This window comes from Balaenoptera borealis (genome assembly GCF_965194805.1).
Source record: "Balaenoptera borealis genome assembly, chromosome: 16".
Lineage (NCBI taxonomy): Eukaryota > Metazoa > Chordata > Mammalia > Artiodactyla > Balaenopteridae > Balaenoptera > Balaenoptera borealis.
Genome location: NC_138872.1, coordinates 53078653 through 53091066, shown reverse-complemented (window position 1 = coordinate 53091066; position 12414 = coordinate 53078653). Strand labels below are relative to the sequence as shown.

Here is a 12414-nt window from a genome sequence, read left to right as displayed (position 1 = left end):
CACAGCGTGGCGCCTCCCAGGGAGCTTCCTGTCTCCAAACACTAGTCTTGGTTGATTTATCCATGATATGTTATGATTTTGAACAGAAAACCCAGGAGGTAGTTTTGAAAAAGGGTCCAACTGATGCTGAAATCATAGAAACTGTCCCGGCAAAGGCTCGCCGGCCTTGCTTGCTTTCCTTCCGACCCCATGGTTGTGACCTGGGCTCTGCCTGAATTCTAGGAAGACAAGGGACTTGGGAGGAGGCGCCCCCGAGCGTCCTCCCTTCTTACCCACACTCGGCCTGTGTCTCGCAGGTGTGGTGGACAGCGAGGACGTCCCCCTGAACCTCAGCCGGGAGCTCCTCCAGGAGAGCGCGCTGATCAGGTGAGGAGCCGCAGGACACAGTGGGCACCTCACCGGGTTCGCCTTTGCCACGAAGGCCCAGGTGGGCTTGAAGCTGCCGAGAGCAGAGGGTGGACCTGAAGGTGCCCAAGGGAGCTGTGGGCCTGGAGAATATGAACAGGTCACGTGTGCTTTGCTCCGTGTTTTACTTCACGCTTTTATAAGAGGGGTTTGGAGACTGACATTGAGGAGAATTGCGGCCAGTTCCAGGAGATGTTCCCTCCCTTGGCCAATCCCTGTCACTCAATCCCGGGGCAGCCGCGGCAGGGGAAGTTCCATGCAGGGCTGTCTCTGAGTGGACGAGGCAAAGGACGGCCCCAGAGCCAGGAGAACGTCTGACCTCGGTCCAGGAAGGTCACTAATGGTGTGAAGGAGACAAGGGCTGGGCACCGAACTCTCTTTTGGAGACATTGCTCTTGGAATCTTCGTGAGCTGGGGTGGCCGAATTTCTGCTCCCCCATCCTGATCATAGCAGCAGCTGCTATTTACTGAGCATTTATTCTCACCCAGACTGTACCGAGCCCTTCCTGTGCAGCCTGTGTCATCCTTGCAGGTGGGAGCCACTAGGTCTCCATGTCATAGTTGTGGAAACTGAGTTACAGGGAGATCACACCTGCCAGTGAGTGAACCTGTATTTGAACCCATGTTTTCTGACCTCAGGCGTGTGCTCTGCCCCCAGCAGCTGGGACTGGGCTGACCCCAGACGCTGGCAGGATGCGAGGCTGCAGGCGGGGGTGTGTCCGGCCACTTGGTCACTGCTGGTGGTTTTCCAGGGCTAGGTTGTCAGTCTGAGCACTCATCTTGACCAGCAGAGTCAGACTTAAATGAAATTTTTTAAAGAAACTTAAAGAAAAAGTAGAAACTTGATGCAAAGTACATTTTTCCCCTGAACCCTGGGAGAGTAAGTTGTCCACTCTATGCCCATCGTCCCCAGGTATCTCAGGGTGTGTTTCCAGAGAACGAGGAGAGTCTCCTCCCAGCCAGCACAGCCGTCAGTTGGAGTTGACGTGGTGCAGCTGCCACGTCTCATCCTCAGACCAATCCACGTTGCACACTTGTGCCCGTCACGTCCTCTAGAGTAGGAGGGTCCAGTCCAGAGTCACACAAGCCTTTAGTTGTCATGTTTCTCCAGTCTCCTGGAGGTTGGCCGAATTCCACAGTCTTTCCCCGACTTTCAAGACCTGGATGCTTCTGAAGATTTCAGGCCAGTGATTCTGTAGAATGGCCCTCTGCACAGATTGTGTGATGCTCCCTCATGCTTAGGTGCGGGAGTAGCACAGAGTGATGCATCCTGTCAGGTGGGGCACGACTTTGAGTTGTCCCTTTACTGGTGATGTTCATGTTGACACTTGATTAAGGGGGTGTCTGCCAGCCTGCTCATGTGAAGTTACTCTTTTTCCCTCTGTAATTAGTAATGATGTTATGTAATGGGGTGGTATTTGACAGCTATGTGTTCATTTCTTACAATATGCATGTGCTTTTCTTAATATCGGTATAACTGATTTGCATGACTTGATTTCCTGTTTTATTCAAGGGCTATAATCTGTTACTGTCACTGTTTATTTTGATGCCCAAACTGTCCCTGATTCAGCAGGAACCTACTCAGGCTGACTCCTTTGCCCTTTGACCTATTCCCATTGTGCTTTGAGCGCTTCTGTATTGAGTTCACCCAATACCAACCAGCACTGCCGTGGTCTTGGCCTTTGCTTCCCTTGACAGTGAGGAATCTGCCTCTGATTTTCCCTAACGCGTTTACCTCTGACCAGTCCCCTCCATGTTACCCATCTGCCATCGCTGCTGCCCCCCTGCCCCGCCAGCTCCCTGCTCCTTCACCTGCTTGGGCCCTGATGCCACACGGTGGGCTAAGGGGGTGTCTGCCAGCCGTTCTGCCAGCTGCTCGCTGTCCCCAGTCTGGATGTCCTCTTCTGAGGTCCTTGGGCTCTGACACTCCACACCGGGCTCCTCCAACCCTCACCCTGCATGGACACCCTCTTCGTTTCATCCTAGCTGCTGTGGCTGCCCCACCACAGATGCAGGTGCTGCCCTTTGGCTGAAGGACTGAGTTATTCAGGATGGAAGTGGAAGAGGATAAGCTTAAATGAACGTTAAACATTATTGTTCCCCTACCCTGGATTATTAAGGAAACAAATGGTAATTTCACCTTTTTAAAGGAAAGGCAAGAATATTAAGGAAATAAAAAAAAATACTCCCTAATACCACTAATAGTGTTGCTCACGATTTTATGCCATTATGTAGTGCTCTTGTAAACACCCTGATACACAAGATCCCAATTTTGTAAAATTGTAGTGCACATATAGTATATCCAGTATAAACCCAAGTTAAAGTGTACGCATTGTTTATACAGCATTGATCCTAATTATGAAAAATATAATGCACAGCAAGTAGTATGTATAGTCTTTGCATACTTATATATGTACCCTGTAATTTATCCATATTGGGATTTTTCTGGTTTTTCTTTCAACCCAGGCACTTTCTCATGTTATTAAGGATCATATCATTAGAGGATGTTGATCTTTAATGGCCGTGTATCTTTCCATCATTCATTTCAACCTGTTCCCTGCTGTTGAACACTGAGCTTGTTCATAATTGTTTTTTTTTTCTTTTTTGTAATTAAACTTGCTTCAGAGCTTATTTATTTATTTATATATTTTTGGCTGTGCGCGGGCTTTTTCTAGTTGTGGCGAGTGGGGGCTACTCTTAGTTGCGGTGCGTGGGCTTCTCATTGCGGTGGCTTCTCTTGTTTCAGAGCCCGGGCTCTGGGCACGGGGGCTTCAGTAGTTGTGGCATGTGGGCTCAGTAGTTGTGGCTTGCGGGCTCTAGAGCGTAGGCTCGGTAGTTGTGGCGCACGGGCTTAGTTGCTCCACGGCATGTGGGATCTTCCCGGACCAGGGCTCGGACCTGTGTCCCCTGCATTGGCAGGCGGATTCTTAACCACTGCGCCACCAGCAAAGTCCCATAATTGTTTTCTGTTTTATGTGCTACAGTGAAATTTCTGGTCCATAAATCTTGGTGACTCATGAAGGTGTAATCTCAGAACCATAGTTTGTCACTCTCCACAAGGTTGGGGGGTGTGTGTGTGTCAGCTAGCATCCCTGACTCTAGGGGGCGTGTGTCTCCTTAACTGGTGTTGGCCAAGGGTAACTTTCTGGTATGTTGTCTTCACTTCTCTGATTATTAGTGGGATCGAACATTTTTTCATATCCTTCTGGCTGTTTGTATTTCATGAAAGTTGCTCTTTTGTGATATTTGTGATAAATGCTTTTCTGTTCATAGGAAACTCCAGGGCGTTCTACAGCAGAGGCTAATAAAATTCTTCATTGACCAGAGTAAAAAAGATGCTGAGAAATATGCCAAGTTTTTTGAAGATTACAGCTTGTTCATGAGGGAGGGCATCGTGACCACGGCTGAGCAGGAGGTCAAGGTAGAGTCTGGGTTTCTGGACCTTTCTCTGGGCTGCCTTGGGCTGTGGAGGAAGCTGCTGGAGATCAGAAACCTGAGCTTCCCAGGACGTGATAATGGCATAGCCAGGCACCCCAGTCACCGCTCCCAGGGGTCAGGAAGTGCAGCTTTTGGCCTCTGGACTCCGTGGGTGGTCCCAGCAGGCCCGGCATGCACTTGAGCACATGCCCAGCTCCTCCAGTGCCCTCAGTGGAGGGGAGCGGGCATTTAGTGTCTCTTCCCCCAAGGGCCTGGGGGGCTTGGGGAGGTCACAGAAATCAGGACAGGAGAGGTGCCTGGTTCACGGGGTGGGGAGGGCAGGTGAGGTGTGTGTAGTCAGGGCAGTTCATCATGTGATCGGTAGAAATCCATCAACACTGTGCCACTGGGGCCAGGAGTCAGTTAATTGTGCAATTACTTAAAAATGATGAGATTGTTCCATAAACATTTATTGGCCATTTTTTTTTTTTTTTTAAGTATTAACCTTTTTTTTTTTTTTTTTTTTAATTTTATTTATTTATTTATTTATTCATGGCTGTGCTGGGTCTCCGTTTCTGTGCGAGGGCTTCCTCCAGTCGCAGCAAGCGGGGGCCACTCTTCATCACGGTGCGCGGGCCTCTCACCATCGCGGCCTCTCTTGTTGTGGAGCACAGGCTCCAGACGCGCAGGCTCAGCAACTGTGGCTCACGGGCCCAGCCGCTCCGCGGCATGTGGGATCCTCCCAGACCAGGGCTCGAACCCGTGTCCCCTACATTGGCAGGCAGAGTCTCAACCACTGCGCCACCAGGGAAGCCCTATTGGCCATTTTTAAGTTGTGATACAGTTCCCATACAATAAAATTCACTCTCTTAAAGGGAACAGTTCATTTAGTACCTTCACAGGTTGTATGTCCACCACCACCTGGTTCTGGAACATTTCCATCATCCCCAAAGACACCTGTCCCCATTAGTCACTCCTAGCGCCAGGGTTTCGTCTTTTGCTCCAGAACAGCAGCAGGGAAGGAGAGTGACCAACCGTCTGGGGTCCCAGGGTTCATTCTGCAGGCCGTGAGGGAGGGTGGGATGGGGGCTGGGCGCTGCGGCTACCAGCCTGCTCCCCCCAGGCCCTCATCACCCCGGGCCCTCCTAACCCCGGTTGTTGGCACGAGGACTCCAGCGGCTCCAAGTGCTGCCTGCTCAGACTCTCCACTCATTCCTCTCTGTGTTTGTAGGTAGCGGAACACAGGTGGTGCCAGAGGCTTTTCTAAGTGCTTTATAAACACTGACTGACTCAGGTTTTTTTTTTTTTTTTTAATTAATTAATTAATTAAATTTTTGGCTGAGTTGGGTCTTCATTGCTGCACGCGGGCTTTTCTCTAGTTGTGGCAAGCGGGAGCTACTCTTCGTTGTGGTGCACGGGCTTCTCGTTGTGGTGGCTTCTCTTGTTGCAGAGCACGGGCTCTAGGCACATGGGCTTCAGTAGTTGTGGCACGCAGGCTCGAGAGAGCAGGCTCAGTAGTTGTGGTGCACGGGCTTAGTTGCTCCGCGGCATGTGGGATCTTCCCAGACCAGGGCTCGAACCCGTGTCCCCTGCATTGGCAGGCGGATTCTTAACCACTGCGTCACCAGGGAAGCCCATGACTCAGTTTGTTAATGAGGATCAGTAACATGCACAAGAGCATGAGCTTAGCCTATGAACCTAGAGCCTGGCTCGCTGGGTGGGCTCCCAGATCCGTGGTTTTGCCTGTTCATCCCCCTTTCATCCCCACCACATCACTCTCTCATCTGGACCTCCCCTCTGGGCACCGTGGGTTGTTGGAGATGAGTCGGTGGCATAGACGAGGCAGTTTACTGTCAGGTCACGTCCAGGCTGGTGCGTCAGGGAGCTGGGCCCCAGCCTGTTGCTGCTTCTGTCCTTACAGGCGACTCCCTCATGGAGTCAAGATGCCACCAGCAGTCACACACACATCTCAGCCGGCAGAACCAGATGGACAAGCCCCGCCTTTCAGGGCCTGTTCTCCAAGTCACACACCCCACTTTGGCTTGTACCCCCTGGGCCAGGACTCGTCCCCTGGCTGTGAGGAGGGCTGGGAAGTGTGGACTTCGCACCTGTGTCCGCTGCTTGGCGAGAGACAGGGTCTGTGACTCAAGACAGAGGAAGGATGCTGGGTCCAGAGTGGGCTCTGCCATGGACAGGGCCTAGCCACTCCTGGGACCATTTGTGCAGCTCACCTGGACAGGCCTTCTCAGCAAGGCCCTGGGCCACCTGTGGTGGAACGTGCTCTCCGAGGTCCCCTGAACTTCTGACATGGGGCCCAATGGACAGCACTGGAGTCCCCCAGAGCTCCCCAGGGCCCGAGCCAGCCCAGGGCGCCGTCCCTGGGCCAGGCTCCCAAAGGAGCCCTCTTTGGCTGCAGGACACGGTCACCAGGAGGGTGTGAGGCCAGCCAGAGCCTTTCCTCCCTTAGCTGAAGGCTCCCAAAGTCTGTGCCCCGCTGTCAGGAGGCTTTCAGAGCCAGGACCTGGAATGAGCAGTGACCTGGCCTCTGTCCGTCTACAGGAGGATATCGCAAAGCTGCTGCGGTACGAGTCGTCAGCACTGCCTGCTGGGCAGCTGACCAGCCTCCCAGACTACGCCAGCCGCATGCAGGCCGGCACCCGCAGCATCTACTACCTGTGCGCCCCCAACCGGCACCTGGCGGAGCACTCGCCCTACTATGAGGCCATGAAGTGGAAAAACACAGAGGTGGGTGAGCCGAGGGGCAGGCTTGGCCCCGACCGGGCCTCCCTGCACTTGTCCTTCCCTTGGGGCCAGGTCAGAGGGCGAGGGGGTCTGAGCGCTGAAGGAGGGTCCCCATGCTCACTGAGAAATGGCTGAATGTGCCCACGATTCGGGAGAGCCGAGCAGTGAGAGTCAGCATCCAGGGTCACAGAGCCGGGCCCAAGCCTGCCTTCTAGTTTGGGTCTTTCTAGGAGGTGACACAGGGATTTCTCTATAAATAGCATCACTGATTCTAAGATATAGCCAGAGCATCCCTGAGAGCCATCTGTAAACCACTGCGTCCACAAGGCCTAGGAACCCCAGCACCCCCTGCATGGCCCTCAGATGCTGGGCCCAGCCCGCAGCCCCAGCCCCTGCTCCGTGTCCCTCTCCTGTCACGGGCAGAGGGTTCCCCGGGCCTGATGGAAGCCATTTTGGGTCCTCACAGGTTCTCTTCTGCTACGAGCAGTTTGATGAGCTGACCTTGCTCCACCTTCGTGAGTTTGACAAGAAGAAGCTGATGTCTGTGGAAACGGACATCGTTGTCGACCACTACAAGGAGGAGAAGTTTGAGGACAGCTCCCCAGGTTGGCTTGCTTCCCTTCTCTCTGGGCACAGGTGTGGATGGTGGCCTGGGGTGCAGGTGAGGCCAGGCAGGCCCGGGGAGCTGGCACTGTTTGCTACATGGCCTCTTCCGTTCTGCAACAGTGGGTCTATATGGGGTTTTCTTTTCAGCTTGCCTTCCTAAGATTGATAAAGCTTAAGAGAATCAGACATTTTAAAGCCCTAACAAAATTATATGGGCCTCAGGCAATCAAAAGTATCCTTTCTGGGGTCCAAATTTATCTGCTTAATTTTAGATGAAGAGTGTTTTGGTAGCTTCTGTCGTGCCAGTGGCTGGCGGGGTGGAGGGAGCCTGCCGATGGGAGCCTGTGGGGAGGGAGTTGTGGAGACGGCCTCCGAGCTCACCCTTCTGCTCTCCTGTAGCTGGCGACCGTCTGTCAGAGAAGGAGACAGAGGACCTGATGGCCTGGATGAGAAACGCACTAGGGTCCCGTGTCACCAATGTGAAGGTGAGGCCTCCCAAAGACGGGCCACCACCCAGCCACCATGGCCCTTGGTGACTGCACAACTGGCCAGCCTGCCGGCTCTAGTTGCTGCCGCTCCTGCATGTGTGTGCTCGTGAGCACGTAGCCACATGTGCCCGAGGAGTTGCTGAGGCGGGGCGGGCAAGCTTGGCTTTGCCTCCACTTTGTAGAGCAGTTGGAACCAAGAAAATGGAAGGTGAGCAGCTGAGGGCCTGGTGGGCAGGCAGAAGCAGAGAAGAGATGTCCCCACTTGGCCTCCCCAGGGCCATCCTCGTCCAGGCCTAGGGGAGCTGCAGTGGCTGAGGACACAAGGGCATACGGTCCAGCTTGGGTTCTCAGTGGGGGTTCTGGGTAGGCTTTAGTGAGCTAGGAACTCACTGATCCAGCTCTGAGCTGCAGGAGAAAAAACACAGTCACCAGGGAACAGGTGTCACTGGTTGAGGGACATGTTCAGGAGTGGCCCCAAAGGGACAGGCAGGTGTGCAGGGTAGGGAAGGCTGAGAGCAGAGGAGGGCAGACCTGGGGGCTCCACGGGAGGTAGCAGTGGGTCTCTGAGGGAGGCGAGGGCTTCCTGGCAAGGAGCAAGGCGTGTGGCTCGGGTTTCTTTGTGTAACACACATATCGTGTCCGTGCTTTACAGCGGTGACTCATTTAAGGTGGCCTAGGAGGTAGGTAGAATTCTCGTCCGTATCCTATGAAGGAAACAGGCAGAGCGCTTCCGCAGGTCAGGAAGTCGTGGAGCTGGATCCTTACTGTGCTGCTGGGAAGGGGGCGGCCATGGGCCCAGCAGGCCCAGGAGAGTCTCTGGCGTAAGTCAGGAGGCCTGAAGCCTGTGGGGCTTGGTGAGAAAAGGTGTATTTGATGAAATAAAGGCCAGAGGGAGCCACAGGGAGGGGGTGGGTGAGAGCACCGTCTGCAGGAAAGATGGACACAAGATTGAGGAAGAGAGGCTGGGCCAGTGGAAATGGGGTGGCCAGTCCTGGCGGGTCTTAAGACAGTCGCTGTAGGACTTGGCAGTGGACCCTGTGAAGCAGAGAAGTGCAGATAACACCAGGCAAGATGGACCTTGGATGGTAACTGATGGGTTAGAAATTGGTAGCTTTGGGGTGTAGAAGAGGAGGGAGTTCCCAAGCAGGGTACGATTCAGGCTCCCTCTCTCGTTAGCAGGTGATTGGGAGGGAGGGAGGGAGGAGCACTGCTGGTTGAGGGTACGTCCCTGGAGACCTGCGTTCTCCTGTCTTGTCATTTGGGGAAGCTTTATACCTGGTCAAGACCCTGCCAGGGCCCCCGTCACCCCCGGCCTTGCTTGCAGGCGACTCTTCGGCTGGACACCCACCCTGCTATGATCACGGTGCTGGAGATGGGGGCCGCCCGGCACTTCCTGCGCATGCAGCAGCTGGCCAAGACCCAGGAGGAGCGTGCTCAGCTGCTGCAGCCCACGCTGGAGATCAACCCCAGGTAAGGCTGCCGGCTCCAGGCCTCTTGGGCCCAGGGCCCTCGATGCCCAGGGCATGGGCATGCTCATTTCTGACCCGCCAGGTAATCTTTTAAAATTGTGAGTGGGTGTTCTTTTATTTATAACACATAGAAAGTGCATAAAGCTTTTGGACAGTTTGATAAATGTTTATAAACACCCGTGTAATTGAACTGTATTAAACTATACCCACGTGACGTTTAAAAAAACTGAAACTTGCCGGCGCCCAGATGGTCCTATTTTCCTCCCACTTGAATTCTGTCCCGCTCTCCAGGGAGAACCATAGTCCTGACTTCTGCGTCAGTCACTTCCTTGCTGTGCTTTATGGTTTTTCGGCTACTTGTGCATCATTACACACAAGCTCAGTTCTGCCTGTTTCTGAACTTCACGTGAATGGACCCCTGTGCAAGGGTTCCCTTTGAAGCCTTACTTTCTTCCCTCGGCGTGTGATCAGATGCATTCATCTGTGGGGGTGACTACAGTTTGTTCTTGTTCACAGCTGAATCACAGGGTATGAGTCTACTCAGCACAACTATTTATTCTATTTTGATAGACATTTGGGTAGTTTCCATTTGGAGGCTGTTGGGAACACATTGCTCTGAACATTCTTGTCCCCCGTCTGGTGCTGCGCATGTGTTTCTCCAGGATGTGTGCCCAGGCGTGAGAGCACCTTATCCTCAGCTGGGCTGAGTAAGGCCCACTGCTTCCAGAGGGCAGAGCATGGGAACCCAGGTCCCTGCAAGTTAGAAGGCTACTGTTCTTTTTTCCGTTGGGCTTTTAAAAAAAAATTGATTGGTAGTTCTTTATATATACTTTATCAGTTGCAAATATCTTTTCTCACTCTGTCTTTTCACCTATCTAAAGGTGTCTTTTGAAGAGAAGTTCTTAATTTTAATGTAATCAAATGTATATACATTTGTTAGAGATTTCTTAAGGCCCCAAAAAGCATCTATTCCAGACATGAGTTTCTTCTCCTGCATGTCCTTCTAAAAGCTTTATAGTTCTGGCCTTTCATGTTGGTCGAGCTCATCTCTAACTGGCCTGTCTGGGATTGGGGGCTAAGGGGGGTTCTAGTTTCATCTTATTCCATGCGAACACCGTGTTGCCCACACCGTTAACTGTGCTGCCTTCTCAGATGAGTATCTCTTGGAAACTTACGTTTTCTTTAGAGTTCTTGTACATTTTTTTATAGTTATTTGATGTGTCTTTTTTATTGGATATTTTTTTTTCTTTTTTTTTTATTGGATATTTTTAAATTTCATTTTCTAACTGTTGTATATGGAGACAGTTTCTTTTTTGGAAATTGACTTTGTATACAGCAGTAATTTTTTACATGAAGTTACATAAACAAGTTACCAAAAACGCTAGAAAAGTCCATAGTCTCACCCCCACCACAGTCACTGTACCCTATTTGGTATATTCGTCTTATTGTGGGTTTTGGTTTTTTTATATAGTACATGTCTAATTTTATTATTCATAACCTATAAATATTTTTCCATGTTGCTTTAGAACCATTAATTTACTTAAAACTACTGGCGAGTAGGGGGAAGTGCCTTTTCCAGTCTCTGAGCCAAATTACTAGCCACGCAATTACTGGGTGAAAGATCTGAATTGGCTCATGGCTGGCCACAAAGAGCGTCGGATGCCTCTCAAAGGAGCTGTCCTGGTTGGCAGGTTGGCATAATGGGTGCAGGCCTGTGTAATGGGCTCACAGTTCCCAGCTGTGAGTCCCCAACAGAGATGGACGCTGACTGGACACCCCCTTGCCTTAACTAGTTCTGACACAAAAGCAGTTTTGTAAGATAGCTGTGCAGAGTGCTTGTTTCTGTTGCCAAAAGACTCTTATTTTACAAATTTGCTTTAAAATTTGTTAATATGTTCATATGGTTGAGAATTCTAAAGAACTAAGGGAGTTCACGGTGAAACCCCCCCCCCATCCCGTTTCCTCACGTATCTTCAGAGATGCTGTGCGGGGCCTCCTCTGGTACACTTGCTGTGCAGTGTGCTCACCTTGCTTTGTAAAGTGTTTGCTACTCTGAACAGCGCTGTGAGGGGAGGGAATCATCTCGTCTCAGACGGGGACCAAAGACACTCCTGCTGTCCTCTGAACCTTTCCCCAGTGCCTTCAGTTTTATCAAACTTATCAATTTTTGACATTCTCTTAAAATTATACCTTATAATTTTGATGTATGTTTCCCATTGTATTTTTTCCTGTGCAGAAAATATTTCAGTTTTTTTGTAGTCAGAGTTATTCTTTTCTTTCTGACTTCTGGGTTTGTATTTTGTTTAAAAAGGCTTTCCCCTTCCGAGATTATAAAATACTTCTTCCCTGTTTTCTTCTAGTATTATACTTTTTTGCTTTTGATTTTTACATTTAATCTTTGATCCCTCTGGAAATTATTTTGGTCCAAGGAATCACGCAGGAATCCAACTTGTTTCCTGGGTGCGGCCCAATTATCCTGTCTTTATGAGGTACTAACGAAATTCCTATATGAATTGGGCCATTTATACATTGTCCACTTTGTTGCACTGAGCTGTTACTTTTCATTTTCCAGAACTGTTTAATTACTGGAGCTTTATGTTTTAACTGGGACTTCCTCCTCTAACTGTTCTTCCATGTTTACTTTTCTTTATAAATTTTATACTAGATGTTTTAGATATGAGTCTTTTAATGTAAAGGAATCCTATTAAACGTGGATTAATTTAAGGAAAGTTTCACTTCTATTTATGGTCCACTTATCCAAGAACTAACATATGTCTTCTCATATATTAAACTCATCTTTCTTTACCTTAGTGTTTCATTTATATCAATTTAATATCAAAACTTTTGCTGGGTTTTCTGGGTATATAATCTATAATTGATCATTTTAAAATTTTTTATGTGCTTTATTTTTTATACTGGACCTTTCTATTACCCTTTTTTGCATGTCCTGATAACCCCAACATTTCAGAAAAGTCACTGGAACACAAAAAGTTAGAGGCTGTCAGGCTGTGTGCACCCCCAGCCCTGAGCTAATAACTTCTTGGTGGTTTCTGTGTTCAGGCACACACTCATCAAGAAGCTCAGTCAGCTGAGAGATAGCGAGCCTGACCTGGCCCAGCTGCTGGTGGATCAGGTGAGTCTGCTGGAGAAATGCGAAGAGTAAACTGAGGCATGGGGCTGTCAGCTTCAGGAGGCTGCCTCTTCCTTTGAGGTTTCCTCTAAAACTGTTTTAAACAGAACAGTGCTCTTCCTTACTTCTCTCTTTGAGGTCCCTGGGTTGGGACCAG

The 12414-nt window shown here is 50.4% G+C and overlaps 1 protein-coding gene across 2 annotated transcripts in view; it reads left to right on the top strand.

Annotated features, from left to right (window-relative positions):
• TRAP1 (TNF receptor associated protein 1) overlaps positions 1-12414 on the top strand; it is a 54524-nt gene that overhangs the window by 41763 nt on the left and 347 nt on the right. The window contains exons 11-17 of one of the 2 annotated variants that reach the window (XM_082362109.1): positions 297-366; positions 3679-3826; positions 6382-6567; positions 7031-7169; positions 7570-7655; positions 8983-9128; positions 12188-12260. In XM_082362109.1, the coding sequence (XP_082218235.1) occupies positions 297-366; positions 3679-3826; positions 6382-6567; positions 7031-7169; positions 7570-7655; positions 8983-9128; positions 12188-12260 (848 nt within the window). Of the gene's footprint in view, positions 1-296; positions 367-3678; positions 3827-6381; positions 6568-7030; positions 7170-7569; positions 7656-8982; positions 9129-12095; positions 12261-12414 lie in introns of both variants that reach the window. The other variant, XM_082362108.1, reaches the window with a different exon arrangement.